Genomic DNA, 21,699 nt, shown 5'->3' with positions numbered 1-21,699 from the left:
AAAATGCTTCTTGCAGAGCGATATACGGCTATGCACAACCATACACTTCACGCAGTGCTGCAATAATTTTGTCTAGATCACTTTTATCAGCACTAGACCAGTATTTAATCTCGTTTTGGGCCTCTCCTTCAAGGTAATCATATAGGAAAAAGGCTTGCTCTACGGAGGTCATATTACGACCTCTTATACATGCTTGGGCCTCCTCAAGCCACTCATCGATACTGATACTAGACCTGCCATTAAAACTTTGGCAGCGTCGGTCCCTTAGAATAAATACAAATTGTTCGACTGTACATCAGATCAGCTGATCGCGGATGGGCGTGCTTCACTAACAGAAGGTGCACCAGGATCGGGCAGCTCAACCGCGGCACGCTCCGGTCGCAACCTCTCATTATTCATCCTTAATTGGGCTGCTAAATCCCGCATTTCCTGCAATTCATTATCCATGGCATGCTACAAAAGGTACTCAACCAATCAATGCTCTGTCACCAACGTGCTGTAAAAGAACACACACAAGAAAAAACTCTCCTCAAAGTCTGAATCTGATAACCAGTCGAATATCCTGCCGACTACGCCAAATGTGGCGTTACCAACTACTGATTTGTACCAACTACGCCACCCGGGGGTTATTTCCGGGGCTGCCCTCTACCTTAATGCACACAGGTTTGTCACGACTGTGTCAGGTTTCAGACCAGAGTTGAGTAAATGAGAAAAAAACTTTATTTAAAATAAATTCAAATTTTATTCACTGTTTCAAATAGTAAAAGCAAACATAAAACTTCAGGGTGGGAGAAGACCTGACGTCCTAAGCAGAGAAAACACAGCACTCACACGTGCACACAAGCACCACAGCATACCACAGCACGGCACACCTCACTGTGAACACTGCACTGCAATCAGGACAGGGAACACATCACCACAAGATGCTATTCGCCACCCCACTCCTGAAGGCAAAAGAAAAGACAGACAAATAATTTAAAACACATAAATTGAAAAAAGCAGTGCATACAACACTCTGGCTCAGCACAGTCAACTGCCCAAAAACTGCTTGTTACTTAGGCGCCGCGTCCAGTCACCCCAGCTATCAGATTACCAGCAGGCTGACATAGGCAAAAGAAACAGTAAAAATCTTTGCAGAGGCACCTGCACAAAGGGAAGGCACCTCACATATCACAAAAGGAAATTAGAACATAACTAAACTTAAGTAATAAGAAAACAAAAATAAATTATACCACAAATTCAAACCAATAAAGAAATAGAATCCAAAAGAATTTGATTACCATTAAAGTAAGAAAACCTCAACCCAATAAGGTTATGAAAAGAATAACAAAAAAGATAATACAAAAAAATGATTAAATCAAAACACAAAAAATAACCCAAAACAAGAATAAACAACAATGCTAGTGACAGTCAGATAATGACTACCCTGACGCCGCTTTTTAGGTCACTTACACTAACGTTGGGAAGAAGCACCATGCCCCCAGTTTGTCAGGATCCTGAATGTCATTATATGTGTTTTGTCTTGTTTCTAGTACCAGGATCCTGACACCCTCATATAAGTGTTTGTGTGGAGAGTCACTTGACCTATTTGTTATGTGTGGCACGTGCTCTCATGTCTTTAGTCTTAACCTTACCCTCCTGTATCCTGATTATGTATGATTAGTTTTCTCACCTGTTGGTTATTGTCCCCTAATTAGTTCCCCTATTTAAATGCCATTGTGTCTCTTGTCTTGGTGGTATCATTGTATGTTCGTGTGTCATGGTCAGGAGTCTGTCTCGTTTTGCCCTGTTTGTTATTATTTTATTCTTGCCTTGTTTACCCCCTCGAGGGTGTTTTTGTTATAAAATAAAAGTCTTTTGAGTTGAGAGCTGTCTGCACTTGGGTTCATCCACCCCCATTCCTGACACAGTGGTCCACCCTTAAATGAAATAGTTCCATAAAACCCCACTGTGATAGACCATAACCATTGAAAAACATTCACTGCCAACAGCTCCTACCTTGCCACTATCCACACGTAAACCCAGAAGTACGGCGGCTCGCTCGGGTACAAACAAACACACACATAACATGACCTGAAACAATTTTATAGAGAGGCAAATGAGCATAATCATAACATGCCCTTGGCTTGCTTGGTGATGTCAGATATCAGATGATGTCTGTTACACTAAGTAAAATCTTAATTAGCTGCTTCAGCTGTGTTTGATTAGGGTTGTAGCTAAACTCTGCAGGACACCGGCCCTCCAGGACTGAGCATTGGCACCCTTGCCTTAGATGTTATATTTATTCTGAAAGAGCTCATATAATATACTAAATGAACACTATGCTTTTGTCTTTCAGCACCCTGCGCTCCCGAGTCTGTGGTCAGTCAGCTGTTAGACTGTCAAACAGGTGCTGTTCGCATCAGCTGGCAGTCAAGTAACGGATCACTGAGTTACTGTGCTAAAGCTGTATCCACGGCTGGTAATCTGACGTGTAACTCCACATCCACATCCTGCGTTATTCCTGCCATCAGCTGTGGACAAACCTATAACATCACTGTGGCCGCTCAGAGCAACAGCTGTACCGCCAAGAGTGTGACCAGTCAGATAACATCAGGTACGGTATCATTTAGACAAAGTATGCTCACGACCACTGTGACTACCACTTAAAAATATTTTTCCTGCAGAATATTTGGTCCATATAAAACCAAAATTTGCCCAGATACACATTCTTGATATTTGACGACATTTATGTAATAATGTGAATGCAGAAATGAATCTTGTTATTAAAGGTTTCGAATGCCATTTCATTGTTGCTTAATTCTGGACATACAGATTTTGATCAAAAAAGTTAAAACTGAAGACTTTGCTTTTCCAGCAAAACACATTTATAGTTATATTAAAGCTCACATAACACAAGCTGTTCTGCTTATATCATGTTAATCTTGAGTACCTATAGAGTAGTATTACATTCATTATATATCCAAAGAGTCTTCCGTTTTATCTTTTATGTTAAAAAAAAGTGCATATTTTTAAAGCCAAAAAAATAAGAAAATTGTGCTAATGTCAGATTAGAGCAATCTTGACCAGATGTAAACACTAAATTGACTATAAAAAAGTCGTCACACAAACTAACATCTTACCCATGTGAGAACTTACCCCACTCTCCCCTACACATTTTACACAGTAATGTTAGCTCAGTGTACCTTTTGATCCGCTTTAGCTATAATTTGAACTAAGGGAATCTACTTGTTATTTATTTAGCTTGTTATCAGAAATAAACTACTCTAAAAGTTCTGTTGTTATTGATTCATGATGGAGTTTACCTGAAGTTACGTTTGTTCCACGAAAGCCGTTTGTTTATGTTGTTACTGCTGAAACCGTCTATAGCTTTGTAATGGCATTGAATAGTGGCCACTGTTTAAAGCCCATCCATTATCAGCAAAATAAATCAATACAACTCTGGTGGGTTAATATTGGTCTTCTGAAGCTAAACGTTAAATTTGTGAGAGAAACGTTTCATATTTTTGTGTATTTAGAAATCGAAACCCTGGCTTTTAAATGTAAACATGTCTAGATAATAAAGGATGGCACATCGGCTCTACCTCAATACGTACAACGATCATTTGTCATTGCGTGTCTTATGACTGCGTGTTTTATCACAACATACATGACGATTAGTCAAAAGACTCGTGAGAACCAATGACTTAATTACCTGCTGACCTGGAATCTGATTTCTTTTACTGATGACGTCACTATTTAATGCCATTACAAAGCTAGGAAGAGCAAGGACCAAACCATATACACCGGCCAAAGGCAATGAGATGAGTAAATTATGGGCTGATTTTATTTTTTTGGTGAACAATTTCTTTTAATAGTCTGTGTTTTATCCTCCTCTATAGGGCCCTGTCCACCCAGCTCAGTCTCTGCTGTGTTGTTGGACTGCTCTTCTAACACCGCATTCGTGTCCTGGACCTCTATACCTGGAGTTCAATACACGGCGAGAGCCAATGGCACCACGGTGTCCTCTGCTGGTGTGGAGTGTAATACAACAAACTCAAACTGCACTCTTACCAATCTACAGTGTGGCAGTCAATACAACATCAGCGTCACTGCTACCAGAAACAACTGTAGTAGTACAGCCAACATGATGTCCAACTTTACCACAGGTTAGGGTGACTTACACACCATTTTAAAATGATACTAAACCGAAATTTTGTCTACAGTTCAGACATCCTCTTACATAATGCACTGTGGTGGCCATGTTAAGTGTAACAGAAGTGTCCAAAATTTTTGCCACTGTTATGTACCATGATACTGTAGCATTACCATATTCATATACTATGCATTTTATAATACACAGTATTCAAAGGTATTATACACAGTATTATCATAATCATAGTGTAACTATGTTAAAAATATGGTGTTATTGTAACTTTTTAAAATCATCTCTCATCTCCTTATCTCTCTTAGCACCGTGTGCACCGGTTCTGTCTGACGCTGTTCTGAACTGTAGTTCTCGGTCCGCTATGGTGACGTGGTCCGGCTCAGCGTTGAGTGGAGTTGTGGTTTCTGTAAGCGCGGTGAACGCTCAGGGTGTTCGGCTAGGCTGCGGACCTTTGAACGGTCAATCCTGTGTAGTGGACGGACTGCAGTGTGGTCAGACGTACACGTTTGGAATGAACGCAACACAAGGCCTGTGCACCAGTGCAAGCAACACACTGCAGAGACAGACAGGTAACAGAAATTTTTCCCACAAACACTCCTTTCATTCTGCTGTAAGATCTACAATGTAATAAAACCTCATATTAGAGTGTCTCATGTCAAGGAGAGATGTGCTGTAACATTTCTAAATGATCAGACAATGTTATCTGGTGAATAAATGCAATTCAATAACTTTAAAGATGGGACCAGAGTCATATCTAAGGGCTAGAGTAATAAAAACACTAAGAAGTTGATAGGGCCAGTAAGATACAAATTCTAAGCTTCCTACCACTGGTTATAAGTCCCGGACAACAAGTTTTAATGCATGCAAGGTCAAAAAACACTATTATTTTTTATATATAAATGTAATACTTAATTTCTCAGAGATCCCCAAATGTTTAGTGTGAAGCGGTCCAACAACTCAGTTTGCCTAAACCCCACCTACTCTGCTCTGATTGGTCAACTGACACAGTCTTCGCACAATTCAACAATTCAACAATAGCGCAACATGCATTGACCTAGTGCTAACATGGCTTGCTGAGAAGACATTAGCGACATCAATACACATCATTCATCATTAATCCAAGCAATAAAAACTACAACAGACACTAACATTTTTACACTCATTTAAGCAAGCATGTATGCTAACCGGGCCATAGCAAACATCTGTAAACAGTAGTGCAACATGTGTTAGCCGCTTGCTAATGTGACTCACTGACAGTATATTAAAGAGTTTAAACACTGACATCAATACACATCATTCATCATTAGTCCAAGTTATAAAAACGATGACAGACACTAGCATTTTTAGAGTACACTTATTTAAGCAAGTAGTAAACATTAGTTTAACCAATACATAGAACCAATACATACCATCGGAGACCAACAAAGACCAATACCTGTACACTGTAGTGTGTTTTGGGCCGAATTCCATTAGAACCAATAAAATTCCCAATAAAACCAACAAAACCAATAGAATTTCTGTGATGGTGTCTGTTGTTTTTTTTTAGCAGGGATAATGTAATAATCATAGGCTACTTACAAGTTGTGGTTAGGAGATGCATGTTGTTCCAAATAAAGTGCGTACTGAAAAGGGCTTGACATTAACACCCGCCAAATGCGGGTAGATTTCGGCTGTGGCGGGTAAGGCAGCCAATCACACTAGCCACTTTGGCAGGTTGAATATAATTTTGTAATTGTAGTTTTCTTAAAAGTTATGCGAAATGATAAACCATGCGCAACGCGTCACTGGGAAACTACAACTCCCATGAGCACTCTGCACCCAGCGCAACGCGCGATCAGCGGAGCGTTGCAAACCAAAACGGCACTTTTTATCTATTGATGCTTTACTAGCATGTTTTTCATGCACCTAAAGATATGATACTGACATCTGGTATATACCAGCTAATAAATTTTGTCTTAATTTGTGTGGTCAGACTGCATTTGATATTCAATCTGCATCTAATTTAGCTAAACCAAGTAAATTTGCTCGAATTAAAGTCATTTTAGGAAGCCAAAGTCAAGTTTAATCATTTTAAATGTATTTTACCAGCAACAAAATTGTGGCCAGTAAAAATGCTGAGTGGCTAGTAACTTTTTAAAACAACTAGCCACTTTGGCTGGTGAGCAAAAAAGTTAATGTCAAGCCCTGGTACTGAACCATCTTTCATTACCTAACGTTTAGTAAATCCCTTCTTGAAAAAGTAATTTCTTCTTGACATGATGTTTACATATTAAGTAGCTGAAGTGTCTGTGGGCAGGTCAGAGTTTTCATTTCTCTGAAGACTGTAGGCGGAGATTATTATGCAAAGTAGAATCTATCTACGTAGATTCAATACATTTGACAACTCGTTTCAGTGATTCAGAGTCGACTCCCTACTTTAGAAGCCAATACCTTTATTAATCGTGCACTTTTTGGTTTAAGTACTTTGCACATCATTTACATTGATGGACAGCTACATGATACAATGCATACAGGTAATTTTCGATTAATTTCAGTAATTTCCTGTGTGGCTCTTTAAGCTGGGCTCACACTACAGGATTATTTGCCCAGATTTTCCCCTCCCAAGAATTCGAAAGAAAATTGGGTCCTGCACCTTGATCAGTTCCAATGTAGTAGGGGTTATTTACCAGAGAGCTCGAGCGCTGATGGATTTGCAATTGGGACTCAGTCTGATTGAGGGTAAAACACAGGGTAAAAAGATCCATTGCTGAGTGCACATGTGATTTTTTTTTTATGCAAAGTAAATCTTGTCAGATTTCAGTACCTCAGAAGGTCGAACCCAGGGAATACAAATACTGATAAAAATGTATAGAGCTTGTAATGCACTGTTAGTCGCTTTGGATAAAAGCATCTGCCAAATGCATAAATTTATGTATACAAAGGTTAATACACCAGTAGTTTTGGCCATATTACAACATAATGATCAATGTTGATATTTTTTTTAAAGAAGCATTAACCTGAGATATATATAGTGATTTTGATCTCGGTCTAGAAGGCGACTGAAAATGTCTGTAGAATTTGAAAATTGGTCTTTCACATCCACAGCCATGTTTGACCATCAAGTGCCCCCTGTAATGCATCACATTATAGTAAAATGTGGAAATGTTTTAATTTGATGTTGACATTAACACTGAGCTAATAATTTTTTGCCATTTATCCAGCTCCATGCCCACCACAAAATGTATCTGCCAATGTGAACTCTAGCAGTAACACAGCAACAGTAACCTGGGGAAGTAGCCAAGGGGCGGTGCTTTACTCAGTGACAGCCAGTAGTGTTAATGGCCAATCGGTTAACTGCACCTCAGCGTCCACCTCATGCGTCCTTTCACCTTTGACCTGCGGACAGCAATACACGGTCACAATGAGGGCTGTAGGCACAAACTACAGCAGTGAAGCCAGTGCACCTGTACAGATTCAAACAGGTAACAATCCAAAAACTCATCAACCTTGTTGTTCTGCTCATCTACTTTTTATAAATCCTTTCAGTAGCCACACGTTTTTGTCCACTGCAATTTACTTTCTACATACTTTGTGTAAGATTGTGCACTGTATGTAGTTTGAGGTATCCATATACACTTTAGCAATGACAAAAAAATTAAGACCACATGTATATACACTAGTGGCAGAAATCATTCGCAACACATGCAGTCTTCTTTTAATAAACCAAAACAAATTCACTTGACTTTCGACTGGCAAAAGCATAATCTAAATCATGGATCACATCTGCAACTTAAACTAAAGTTTATTGTCTGCTTTAAGCTCTCATATTATGTTTCAATCTTAAATATGTAAGGCTAAAACAATTAATCAATAAAAACGGAAATAACCGATTATTAAAATTTTCATTTTCTGTTAGTAGGGTGTGCACGTCACGGAGAAGATTTCATACCACTCATCACACATTTTTCATATCCTATATTATGGATATTTATTTCAGTTAATTTTACCAGCATTCCAAGTTTTTTTCAAGTAGTGCCGTTCCAGAGACACCCATAGCCTTAAGAGACAGGGGGATGTGGTGACTGACAGTGTCAAAAGCGGCAGAGAGATCCAGTAGGATCAGTACAGATGATTTAGAGCAGGGTTAGGCAAGTTCGGTCTTAGAGAGGCGCAATCCTGCATAGTTTAACCTAAATATTATAATCTAACCTGATGTCTAAATCCTGAAGACACTGATTAGCTTGTTCAGGTGTGTTTGATTAGGGTTGGAACTAAACTCTGCAGGACTGTGACTCTGTAGGACCGAACTTGCCTAGCCCTGATTTAGAGACTGTCCTCGCCTGCCTTAGAGCTTTAATGACTGAGAGCAGTGCAATCTCTGTGGAGTTACAACTCTTGAAGCCACACTGATTGAGGTCCAGGAGTTTATTTTGTGTGAAGGAGGAGAGCTGATCAAAAACCACAAGCTTGAGAGTCTTGGCAATGAAGGGAAGAAGGGATACCGGTCTGTAGTTTTCTAATATTGCAGAATTTAGTGTGGGTTTCTTTAGCAGTGGGGATATACGGGCCTTTTATAAGCTGTTGGAAATGTACCAGTGGAGAGAGATAAGTTGATAATGTGGGTGAGAGCAGGGATAACCGATGGCGAAATAGACTTATGCTGGGTACACACCAAAAGAAAATTGGGCTGATTTTGGGTCGATTTCCCTACTTCCGACAATCCTAGCTATGTCCCGAGTATCGCAATGGTTCTACAGATTAATTTATCAGATTGTCCCTTCGTGTGAGGTGTGTTAAGAGTGTCCGAACCTCCTCGGAAGAACGTCTCAGCCGCACCGATCGCGAATCGTAAATATTCAAGCACTATCATTGAAATGTCTTCCTGCATATCCTCCGCCATGCTTATTTTAAAGTCTCACAAAATTTTGTGGGATTTCCTGTGTTCACAGTCGAGACTCTGGTTAAAAATCTGTTTGTGTGGGGTGTGCTGTCTTTGACACATAATGGCACACCACACACTATAAGAGCAAAATTATTAAATCTAGGATTTTTTATCCTCATGTTTGTGGTCTATCACATTTTAAAAATCTTATAAAATGTAAAAAATCTTTTGGTGTGTACCCAGCTTGAAGTAGATGGATGGGGATGGGATCTAGCAGGCAGGTAGTCGGTAATGGTTACTGTTTATATACCAGTCGGGAATGCCAGTGGGTAATGTTGCATACTATAGATAATGCCATAATTTTAATAATGGTTAACGTTAATGTTCCTGTATAGCTCAGTAGTATAGTGTTTACAGCGCAATGTATATAAAATGTACAGAGCTTGTAATGTACTGTAAGTCTCTTTGGATAAAAGCATTTGCCAAATGCATAAATGTATGTATACAAAGGTTAATTTACCAGTAGCTTTGGCAATATTATGAAATAATGATCAAAGTTGATACATTTTTAAAAAGAAGCATTACCTTGAGATATTGGGTGATTTTGATCTCGGTCTAGAAGGCGAATGAAAATGTCTATTGTAGAAATTTGAGGAGTAGTCTTTCACATCCACACCTATGTTTGACCATCAAATACAACATGTAATGCATCACATTATAGTAAATTGAGCAAATGTATGTCATTTCATGTTGACATTAACACTGAGCTAATCGTTTTGTGTCATTTATCCAGCTCCATGCCCACCACAAAATGTATCTGCCAATGTGAACTCTAGCAGTAACACAGCAACAGTAACCTGGGGAAGTAGCCAAGGGGCGGTGCTTTACTCAGTGACAGCCAGCAGTGTTAATGGCCAATCGGTTAACTGCACCTCAGCGTCCACCTCATGCGTCCTTTCACCTTTGACCTGCGGACAGCAATACACGATCACAGTGAGGGCTGTAGGCACAAACTACAGCAGTGAAGCAAGTGCACCTGTACAGATTCAAACAGGTAACAATCCAAAAACTCACCAACCTTGTTGTTCTGCTCATCTACTTTTTACAAATCCTTTCAGTAGCCACACGTTTTTGTCCACTGCAATTTACTTTCTACATACTTTGTGTAAAATTTTGCACTGTATGTATTTTGAAGTATCCATAAACTTTAGCAATGACAAAAAATTAAGACCACATGTATACACTAGTGGCAGAAATCCGCAACACATGCAGTCTTCTTTTAATAAACCAAACCAAATTCACTTGATTTTCGACTGGCAAGACCATAATCTAAATCATGGATCACATCTGCAACTTAAACTAAAGTTTATTGTCTACTTTAAGCTCTTCATATTATGTTTCAATATTAAATATGTAAGGCTAAAACAACTAATCAATAAAAACGGAAATAACCAGTTATGAAAATCGTCATTATCGGTTAGTTGGGTGTGCACGTCACAGAGAAGATTTCATACCACTCATTACACATTCTTCATATCTATATTAGGGATATTTATTTCAGTTAATTTTACCAGCAGTTTTTTTCAAGTAGTGCCTTTCCAGAGACACTCATAGCCTTAAAGCAAAAACAAAGAGTTTTTTTTTACCTTAAAATAATGTTTCCAAAAAAGTTTCAGTCGTTAATCCACTCGAAACAGGGTGAACGGCACTTTCACATTCGCTTTGCAGACCTCTATCGGCCAAAGCCGCACTAAAGAAGTGTCCAACCGTCGGGTCGTGGTCCTGTAGTCCGAGTGAAAACTACAAAAACTTGCTTTACGGCAGACCTACAATCCAATCAGAGCCAGCTATGCTGCAGTATTAACGACAGTGGGTAATGGACAATTACGTTTCTAACCTGTAGGGGGAGCAAAGAGCAAAAACTCTTTAGTGTTGCTTTAAGCGACAGGGGGATGTGGTGACTGACAGTGTCAAAAGCGGCATATAGATCCAGTAGGATCAGTACAGATGATTTAGAGCAGGTTTAGGCAAGTTCGATACTAGAGAGGGCAATCCTGCATAGTTTAGCCTAAATCTTATAATCTAACCTGATGTCTAGATCCTGAAGACACTGATTAGCTTGTTCAGGTGTGTTTGATAAGGATTGGAACTTAACTCTGCAGAACTGTGACTCTGTAGGACTGAACTTGCCTAGCCCTGATTTAGAGACCGCCCTTGTGCCTGCCTTAGGGCTTCAATGACTGAGAGCAGTGCAGTCTCTGTGGAGTGACAACTCTTGAAGCCACACTGATTGAGGTCCAAGGAGGTTATTTTGTGTGAAGGAGGAGAGCTGATCAAAAACCACACGCTTGAGAGTTTTGGCAATGAAGAGATGGAGGGATACCGGTCTGTAGTTTTCTAACATTGCAGAATTAGAGAGCAGGAATAACTGATGGAGAAATAGACTGAAGGAGATGGGTGGGATGGGATCTAGCAGGCAGGTAGTCGGTAATGGTTACTGTATATATGCCAGTTGGTAATGACAATGGGTAATGTGGCATAAGATAATGCCACTATTTTAATAATGGTTAACGTTAATGTTTTTGTATAGCTCAGTGGTAGAGCATTGTGTTTACATCGCAAAAGGTCATGGGTACGAACCCAAGGAACACAAACACTGATAAAAAGTGTTTGTAGAAATTTGAAGATTGATCTTTCACATCCACACCCATGGTTGACCATCAAGTACCCCCTGTAATGCATTACATAATAGTAAATTGAGCAAATGTATGTCATTTCATGTTGACATTAACACTGAGCTTATCGTTTTGTGTCATTTTTCCAGCTCCATGCCCACCACAAAATGTATCTGCCAATGTGAACTCTAGCAGTAACACAGCAACAGTAACCTGGGGAAGTAGCCAAGGGGCGGTGCTTTACTCAGTGACAGCCAGCAGTGTTAATGGCCAATCGGTTAACTGCACCTCAGCATCCACCTCATGCGTCCTTTCACCTTTGGCCTGCGGACAGCAATACACGGTCACAGTGAGGGCTGTAGGCACAAACTACAGCAGTGAAGCCAGTGCACCTGTACAGATTCAAACAGGTAACAATCCAAAAATTCATCAACCTTGTTGTTCTGCTCATCTACTTTTTATAAATCCTTTCAGTAGCCACACGTTTGTGTCCACTGCAATTTACTTTCTACATACTTTGTGTAAGATTTTGCACTGTATGTATTTTGAGGTATCCATACACTTTAGCAATGACAAAAAATTAAGACCACATGTATATGCACTAGTGGCAGAAATCATCCGCAACACATGCAGTCTTCTTTTAGTAAACCAAACCAAATTCACTTGACCTTTGACTAGCAAAACCATAATCTAAATCATGATTCATGGCTGCAACTTAAAATAAAGTTTATTGTCTGCTTTAAGCTCTTCATATTATGTTTCAATATTAAATATGTAAGGCTAAAACAACTAATCAATAAAAACGGAAATAACCGATTATGAAAATTGTCATTTTCGGTTAGTTGGGTGTGCACGTCACAGGGAAAGATTTCATACCACTCATCACAAATTTTTTATATCTATATTAGGGATGTTTATTTCAGTTAATTGTACCAGCATTCCAAGTTTGTTTCAAGTAGTGCCGTTCCAGAGACACCCATAGCCTTAGGAGACGGGGGATGAAGTGACCTACAGTGTCAAAAGCGGCAGATAGATCCAGTAAATAGATTGCATTTATATAGCACTTTCATAGACCAATGGCCATTCAAAGCGCTTTACATATTGCCTCACATTCACCCATTCACTCATACAACGACGGCGATGTCAGCCATGCAAGGCGCAATCCTGCTCATCGGGAGTTGCTGGGGTTAGGTGTCTTGCTCAAAGATACCACAACACTTGGTTAGGTGGAGCCGGGGATTGATTCACCAACCTTCCGATTTTTAGACAACCTACATGAACCACTGAAACACTGTCGTAGGATCAGTACAGATGATTTAGAGCAGGGGTAGGCAAGTTCGGTCCTAGAGAGGTGCAATCCTGTATAGTTTAGCCTAAATCTTATAATCTAACCTGATGTCTAAATCCTGAAGACACAGATTAGCTTGTTCAGGTGTGTTTGATTAGGGTTGGAACTAAACTCTGCAGGACTGTGACTCTGTAGGACTGAACTTGCCTAGCCCTGATTTAGAGACTGCCCTTGCCTGCCTTAGAGCTTCAATGACTGAGAGCAGTGCAGTCTCTGTGGAGTGACAACTCTTGAAGCCACACTGATTGCGGTTCAGGAGGTTATTTTGTGTGAAGGAGGAGAGCTGATCAAAAACCACAAGCTTGAGAGTCTTGGCAATGAAGAGAAGGAGGGATACCGGTCTGTAGTTTTCTAACATTGCTAACATTTCTAACATTTAGTCATTTAGCAGACGCTTTTGTACAAAGCGACTAACAAATGAGGTAAACAATAGAAGCAATTATAGCAACACAAGAACAGCAATACATAAGTGTAATGGAAATAGTCTCACCAAGTCCAACACAGTATACATAGAAGAGGGTTAGTAATTTTTAAAGAAATGTACAGATAAAGGAAAAATAGAGAAAGATAGTAAGTCTGTTATTAGGAAGTGAGGTAATGGTAGAAGAGATGGGTTTTAGCCGATTCTTAAAGACAGCTACAGAGTCAGCAGATCGTGTCACGACTGGCAGATAATTTCACAGTTGTGGAACAGCTCCTGAGAAGGTACGCACTGTTTTTTTTTCCTTTTCGAGAAGGAACCACAAGCTGTCGCTCGGTGGCAGAGCGCAGGGATCAAGAGGGTACATAAGGCTGTATAAGTGAAGGTAAGGGGGTGCTGACACAGTGGTGGTTTTAAAGGCCGGGAGCAGAGCTTTTAATTTGATGCGAGCTGCTGTAGGAAGCCAGTGTAACTTGACAAAGAGAGGAGTGACGTGTGCCCTCTATGGCTCATTGATGACCACTCTTGCCGCTGCGTTCTGAATCATCTGTAGGGGTTTGGTCGTGCAGGCTGGAAGCCCAGCCAGTAGGGCATTGCAGTAGTCCAGCCTGGACAGAACAAGAGCTTGGAGTAGGACATGAGTAGCGTCCTCATTTAGGAAAGGTCTAATTTTCCTAATATTGTAGAGGATGAATCTACAAGAGCGAGCGGTGCTAGCAACATGCTCCGTGAAGCTAAGCTGATCATCAGTGACCACTCCCAGGTTTTTGGCCATCCTGGAAGGCGTAATGGTCGAGGAACCTAGCTGAATGGAAAGGCTGTGCTGAATCTTTGGTTCAGATGATATGACAAGCAGTTCTGTCTTCGCAAGGTTAAGCTGGAGATGGTGATCCTTCATCCAGAGTGAGATGTCCCTCAGGCATGCCGAGATGCTGGCAGAAACCATGGGATCATCAGGGTAGAACGACAAGTGGAGTTGAGTGTCATCCGCATAGAAGTGGTAGGAAAGCCATGTTTTTGATTGACAGAGCCCAGGGATGTCATGTATATCGAAAAGAGCAGTGTCCCAAGCACAGAGCCTTGAGGCACCTTGGTATCGAGACGTTGGGGTTCGAAGAAGTCACCTCTCCAGGATACCCGAAATGACCTGCCTGAGAGGTACGACTTGAACCATAAAAGCGCTGTGCCAGAGACCCCCTTAGCCATGAGGGACGACAGGAGGATGCGGTAATTGACCGTGTCAAAAAGCGGCAGATAGATTCAGTAAGATCAGTGCAGATGATTTGGAGGCTGCCCTTGCCTGCCTTAGGGCTTCAATGACTGAGAACAGCGCAGTCTTAGTGGAGTGACCACTTTTGAAACCAGACTGATTGCTATCCTGGAGGTTATTTTGTATGAAGAAAGAGGAGAGCTGATTGAACACCACGCATTCAAGAGTCTTGGCAATAAAGGGAAAAAGAGAAACGGGTCTGTAGTTCTCTAGCATAGCAGGATTGAGAGTGGGTTTCTTCAGCAGCGGGGTTATCCGAGCCTTTTTAAATGCTACGGGGAAGGTGCCAGTGGAGAGGGATGAATTGACAATGTGGGTGAGAGCAGGGATAACTGACAGAGAGATGGCCTGAAGAAAATGGGTGGGTATGGGATCTAGCGGGCAGGTAGTCGGATGGTTAAAAGCAAAGACCTTGGAAACATCCGCTTCAGATTGGAGAGAGAAGGAGGGGAGGGAGCATGTCTCAGATGTTTGAGCATGCGCAAGAAGTGGCGGCTCGAAGAACTGACTGCTGAAAGTTTTCGTTTCCTTAACAAAGAAGGAAGCAAAATCATCAGCCGTTAAGTTGGATGAAGGTGGGGGGGCATGAGGACAAAGAAGAGTAGAGAAGGTCTTGAAGAGAGTGTGAGAGTCAGGTGAGTTGTTAATCTTTGAATGGTAGTATGGCAATTAAGTGTGGGTTTCTTCAGCAGTGGGGATATATGGGCCTTTTAAAAGCTGTGGGAAATGTACCAGTGGAGAGAGATGAGTTGATAATGTGAGTGAGAGCAGGGATAACCAATTGAGAAATAGACTGAAGGAGATGGGTGGGGATGGGATCTAGCGGGCAGGTAGTTGGTAATGGTTACTCTATACATACCAGTCGGGAATGCCAGTGGGTAATGTTGCATACTATAGATAATGCCATTATTTTAATAATGGTTAACTTTAATGTTCCTGTATAGCTCAGTAGTAGTGTTTACAGCGCAAAAGGTCATTGATTCAAACCCACTGATAAAAATGTATAGAGCTTGTAATGCACTGTAAGTTTCTTTGGAAAAAGCATTTGCCAAATGCATAAATGTATGTATACAAAGGTTAATGTACCAGTAGTTTTGGCAATATTATGACATGATCAAAGTTGATACATTTTTAAAAAGAAGCAATACCTTGAGATATTGGGTGATTTTGATCTCGGTCTAGAAGGCGAATGAAAATTTCTACTGTAGAAATTTGAGGAGTGGTCTTTAACACCCATGTTTGACCATCAAATACAACATGTAATGCATCACATTATAGTAAAATCAGAAAATGTATTTTATTTCATGTTGACATTAACACTGATCAAATCGTTTTGTGTCATTTATCCAGCTCCATGCCCACCACAAAATGTATCTGCCAATGTGAACTGTAGCAGTAACACAGCAACAGTAACCTGGGGAAGTAGCCAAGGGGCGGTGCTTTACTCAGTGACAGCCAGCAGTGTTAATGGCCAATCGGTTAACTGCACCTCAGCGTCCACCTCATGCGTCCTTTCACCTTTGACCTGCGGACAGCAATACACGGTCACAATGAGGGCTGTAGGCACAAACTACAGCAGTGAAGCCAGTGCACCTGTACAGATACAGACAGGTAACAGTCCAAAAACTCACCAACCTTGTTGTTCTGCTCATCTACATTTTACGAATCCTTTCAGTAGCCACACGTTTTTGTCCACTGCAATTTACTTTCTACATACTTTGTGTAAAATTTTGCACTGATGTATTTTGAGGTATCCATACACTTAAGCAATGACAAAAAATTAAGACCACATGTATATACACTAGTGGCAGAAATCATCTGCATCACATGCAGTCTTCATTTAAAGGGATAGTTCCCCCAAAAATGAAAATTCTGTCATCATTTTCTCACTCACATGTTGTTACAAACCTGTTTTGTTCAAGTAGTGCCTTTCCAGAGACACCCATAGCCTTAAGAGACAGGGGGATGTGGTGACTGACAGTGTCAAAAGCGGCAGATAGATCCAGTAGGATCAGTACAAATGATTTAGAGCAGGTTTAGGCAAGTTCGATCCTAGAGAGGCGCAATCCTGCATAGTTTAACCTAAATATTATAATCTAACCTGATGTCTAAATCCTGAAGACACTGCTAGCTTGTTCAGGTGTGTTTGATTAGGGTTGGAACTAAACTCTGCAGGACTGTGGCTCTGGAGGACCAAACTTGCCTAGCCCTGATTTAGAGACCGCCCTTGTGCCTGCCTTAGGGCTTCAATGACTGAGAGCAGTGCAGTCTCTGTGGAGTTACAACTCTTGAAGCCACACTGATTGAGGTCCAGGAGGTTATTTTGTGTGAAGGAGGAGAAAACCACAAGCTTGAGAGTCTTGGCAATGAAGGGAAGAATTGTGTAGTTTTCTAACATTGCAGAATTTAGTGTGGGTTTCTTTACAACCTGGTTATTAGGCCTCTTTTAAAGCTGTTGGAAATGTACAATGGAGAGAGATGAATTGGTAATATTGGTGAGAGCAGGTATAACTGATGGAGGATTAAACTAAAGGAGATGGGTGGGGACGGGATCTAGCGGGCAGGTAGTCGGTAATGGTTACTGTATATATGCCAGTTGCTAATGCCATAGATAATGCCACTATTTTAATAATGGGTAACGTTAATGTTTTTGTATAGCTCAGTGGTAGAGCGTTTTTCAGCACAAAAGGTCATGGGTACGAACCCAGGGAACACAAATAACGATAAAAATGTATAGCGCTTGTAATTCACTGTAAGTCGCTTTGGATAAAAGCATCTGCCAAATGCATAAATGTATGTATACAAAGGTTAATGTACCAGTAGTTTTGGCAATATTACTGTCAGGGTATTGAGACACGAGACATGAACCCAAATGCAGACGTTGACAACGAAAAGAATTTATTAACATAACAGGGAAAAACAGGAAAACAAAACCCACGAGTGGGCAAAACAAGACAAGGAAAATACGACACTAAACTTAACAAAACTAACAACAAACTCTTCAAAACATTAAACAGACTACGACTAAGATATTACCAAAACCTCACAGGCAAAACAACGGGATATGCGACAAGACAAACATGCGCAGAACATCAAACACAAGGACAATAAATAGGGAAAACTAATGAGGGACACAGCTGAAATCAATGACAAGTAAGGGAGCGGGTAAAAAGTGAAGAGACCCGGGAAATGCATGGTCAGAATAAACCAATACTAAAACCATGCATCTCCCACATAAAACATCCCTTACGAAAATTAACCATGGTTTTACTACAGTTAAAACCAAAAAACCATGGTTACTGTAGTAAAACCATAGTAACTACAAAATAACCATGGTTTTGACAATCATGGTTTTCAAAAACCATAGTTAAACCATAGTTAGTGTAGTAAAACCATGGTTTTGCTGATAGTAATCAATACACCAAAAAACCATGGTTACTACACTTTTACCACAATAAAACCATGGTTAATTTTCGTAAGGGATGGTACTGCCAGGACCCTGTCACAAAGACTAGATATTATTTAAGACATGATTCTGACAGGATCCTGACAGTACCCCCCTGACAGACAGAGAACCACCAAGAAAACATAACAAATAATAACTGAGGCAAACAGGCAATGTCAAAAAATGGATTGGGGTGGGACAATAAAAATAACAAACAAGGGAGGGGGGTGGGGGAACACAAGAGTTCATAGGGGGTGGTCCAGGGTGGGAGGGGGGAAGGAGTCCTGGGTTTTTTGGGTGAAGTCCAGGTGAATTTAGTATAAGACCTGGGAAAGGCATGGCAGGAAGGGGCCAACTCCGGCTCTGGCCGCGCTGGCAGCTGTGCACACGGCTCTGGCCGCGCTGGCGGCTGCGCACACAGCTCTGGACGCGCTGGCGGCTGCGCATAGGGCTGGCGGCTGCTCAGGCGGCTCTGGGTGCGCTGGCTGGAGAGCCGAAGATCCCCTCCTCCGCTTATTCTTTCCGGGTCGAGGTGCAGTGAGAGGAAGGGGTGTTGTAACCAACTCAGAGGAGAACCTCCTGGAAGAAGACTCCCAGGAGATCCTCCTCTCTCGCTTCCCTCGAAGGGACACAGGTGGGGAGGAGCTATCTGGAGCCGGAGGGAAAAGTTCTGGGTCGCCGAGAGTCAAGCCTCCCATGACTTGACCCTCCGGGATAGGTTAAAGAGGAGCGGGATGGAAAACTCCAGTAGGATTTCTGAACTCACGGTTCATGATATACTCCACAGAGTCCGGGAAGCTCATAGGTTTGACGACCCATTGCTCAGTCTCGGTAAGGGGCTCATCTAAGCAGCTGTAAAAAATGACTTTGAGCTCCGACTTATTAAAGCCGGTGCCCCTCGCTGCTTTTAAAAAGTCCATGGCAAAATCCTTGACAGAATCTCGCTTCTGATGCAGGCCAAACAAGACATGAGCCCCATGGGCTCTACGGTTGGCAAACTCACTGTCCATAGTCTGCTGGGTTCAGTTTGGCACGTTCGTTCTGTCAGGGTATTGAGACACAAGACACGAACCCAAATGCAGACGTTGACAACGAAAGGAATTTATTAACATAACAGGGAAAAACAGGAAAACAAAACCCACGAGGGGGCAAAACAAGACAAGGAAAATACGACACTAAACTTAACAAAACTAACAACAAACTCTTCAAAACATTAAACAGATTACGACTAAGATATCACTAGAACCTCACAGGCAAAACAACAGGATATGCGACAAGACGAACATGCACAGAACATCAAACACAAGGACAGCAAATAGGGAAAACTAATGAGGGACACAGCTGAAATCAATGACAAGTAAGGGAGCGGGTAAAAAGTGACGAGACCCGGGAAATGCGTGGTCAGAATAAACCAATACTAACACCACCCATCTCCCACATAAATCATGGTACTGCCAGGACCCTGTCACAAAGACTAGATATAATTCAAGACAAGATTCCGACAGGATCCTGACAATTACAACATAATGATCAACATTAATACATTTTTAAAAAGAAGCAATAGCTTGTGATATTGGGTGATTTTGATCTCGGTCTAAAAGGCGACTGAAAATGTGTTGTAGAAATTTGAGGAGTGGTCTTTCACATCCACACCCATGTCTGACCATCAAATACAACATGAAATGCATCACATTATAGTTAAATTAGCAATTGTATTTAATTTGATGTTGACATTAACACTGAGCTAATCGTTTTGTGTCATTTATCCAGCTCCATGCCCTCCACAAAATGTATCTGCCAATGTGAACTCTACCAGTAACACAGCAACAGTAACCTGGGGAAGTAGCCAAGGGGCGGTGCTTTACTCAGTGACAGCCAGCAGTGTTAATGGCCAATCGGTTAACTGCACCTCAGCATCCACCTCATGTGTCCTTTCACCTTTGGCCTGCGGACAGCAATACACGGTCACAATGAGGGCTGTAGGCACAAACTACAGCAGTGAAGCCAGTGCACCGGTACAGATCCAATCAGGTAACAATCCAAAAACTCATCAACCTTGTTGTTCTGTTTGTCTACTTTTTAGGAATCTTTTTTAGTAGTCACACGTTTTTGTCCACTGCAATTTACTTTCTATATACTTTGTGTAATATCTTGCACTTTATGTATTTTGAGGTATCCATACACTTTAGCAGTGACTAAAATTAAGACGACTTACAGTATGTTGTTGGTCCTGGATCAACGTTTTAATCAAAAGTGTGGGTTTCTTCAGCAGTGGGGATATACATGCCATTTAAAAGCTGTGGGAAATGTGCCAGTGGAGAGAGATGAGTTGATAATGGGAGTGAGAGCAGGGATAACCGATGGAGAAATAGAATAAAGGAGATGGGTGGGGATGGGATCTAGCGGACAGGTAGTCTGTAATAGTAACTGTATATATACCAGTCGGAATGGCAGTGGGTAATGTTGCATACTATAGATAATGCCATAATTTTAATAATGGTTAACGTTAATGTTGTATAGCTAAGTGGTAGAGCATTGCGTTTACAGCGCAAAAGGTCATTGGTACGAACCCAGGTAACACAAATACTGATAAAAATGTACAGAGCTTGTAATGTACTGTAAGTCTCTTTGGATAAAAGCATCTGCCAAATGCATAAATGTATGTATACAAAGGTTAATGTACCAGTAGTTTTGGCTATATTACGACATAATGATCAACATTAATACATTTTTAAAAAGAAGCATTACCTTGAGATATTGGGTGATTTTGATCTCGGTCTAGAAGGCGACTGAAAATGTCTGTTGTAGAAATTTGAGGAGTGGTCTTTCACATCCACACCTATGTTTGACCATCAAATACAACATGTAATGCATCACATTATAGTAAATTGAGCAAATGTATTTAATTTCATGTTGACATTAACACTGATCAAATCGTTTTGTGTCATTTATCCAGCTCCATGCCCACCACAAAATGTATCTGCCAATGTGAACTGTAGCAGTAACACAGCAACAGTAACCTGGGGGAGTAGCCAAGGGGCGGTGCTTTACTCAGTGACAGCCAGCAGTGTTAATGGCCAATCGGTTAACTGCACCTCAGCGTCCACCTCATGCGTCCTTTCACCTTTGACCTGCGGACAGCGATACACGGTCACAATGAGGGCTGTAGGCACAAACTACAGCAGTGAAGCCAGTGCACCGGTACAGATCCAATCAGGTAACAATGCAAAAACTCATCAACCTGTTGTTCTTCTTGTCTACTTTTTACGAATCCTTTCAGTAGCCACACATTTTTTGTCCACCGCAACTTATTTAGTTTGCAGATACTTTGTGTAAAATTTTGCTCTGTATGTATTTTAAGGTATCCATACACTTTAAAAGTGACTAAAAATAAGACCACATATGTAAGGTGAGGAAAATAAGTATTTGAACACCCTGCTATTTTGCAAGTTCTCCCACTTGAAAATCATGGAGGGGTCTGAAATTGTCATCGTAGGTGCATATCCATTGTGAGAGACTTCATCTAAAAAAA

General features: G+C 41.0%; 2 protein-coding genes across 2 annotated transcripts in view; both read left to right on the top strand.

Annotated features, from left to right (window-relative positions):
• The window catches only part of LOC141282369 (uncharacterized), a 50,439-nt gene extending 38,564 nt beyond the window's left edge, over positions 1–11,875 (top strand). The window contains exons 25-31 of the mRNA XM_073815124.1: positions 2,339–2,596; positions 3,882–4,148; positions 4,453–4,716; positions 7,348–7,608; positions 9,802–10,062; positions 11,330–11,393; positions 11,833–11,875. Coding sequence (XP_073671225.1) covers positions 2,339–2,596; positions 3,882–4,148; positions 4,453–4,716; positions 7,348–7,608; positions 9,802–10,062; positions 11,330–11,393; positions 11,833–11,875 — 1,418 coding nt within the window. The remainder of the gene's footprint in view (positions 1–2,338; positions 2,597–3,881; positions 4,149–4,452; positions 4,717–7,347; positions 7,609–9,801; positions 10,063–11,329; positions 11,394–11,832) is intronic.
• Positions 11,876–21,111: 9,236 nt separating this feature from the next.
• The window catches only part of fndc7rs1 (fibronectin type III domain containing 7, related sequence 1), a 65,447-nt gene continuing 64,859 nt past the window's right edge, over positions 21,112–21,699 (top strand). The window contains exon 1 of the mRNA XM_065276976.2: positions 21,112–21,384. Within this exon, the coding sequence (XP_065133048.2) occupies positions 21,324–21,384 (61 nt within the window). The 5' untranslated portion in view covers positions 21,112–21,323. The remainder of the gene's footprint in view (positions 21,385–21,699) is intronic.

This window comes from Paramisgurnus dabryanus, chromosome 6 (assembly GCF_030506205.2).
Source record: "Paramisgurnus dabryanus chromosome 6, PD_genome_1.1, whole genome shotgun sequence".
Classification (NCBI taxonomy): domain Eukaryota; kingdom Metazoa; phylum Chordata; class Actinopteri; order Cypriniformes; family Cobitidae; genus Paramisgurnus; species Paramisgurnus dabryanus.
Note: the sequence above shows the minus strand (reverse complement) of the source record. Positions and strands in the feature narration are given on the sequence as shown.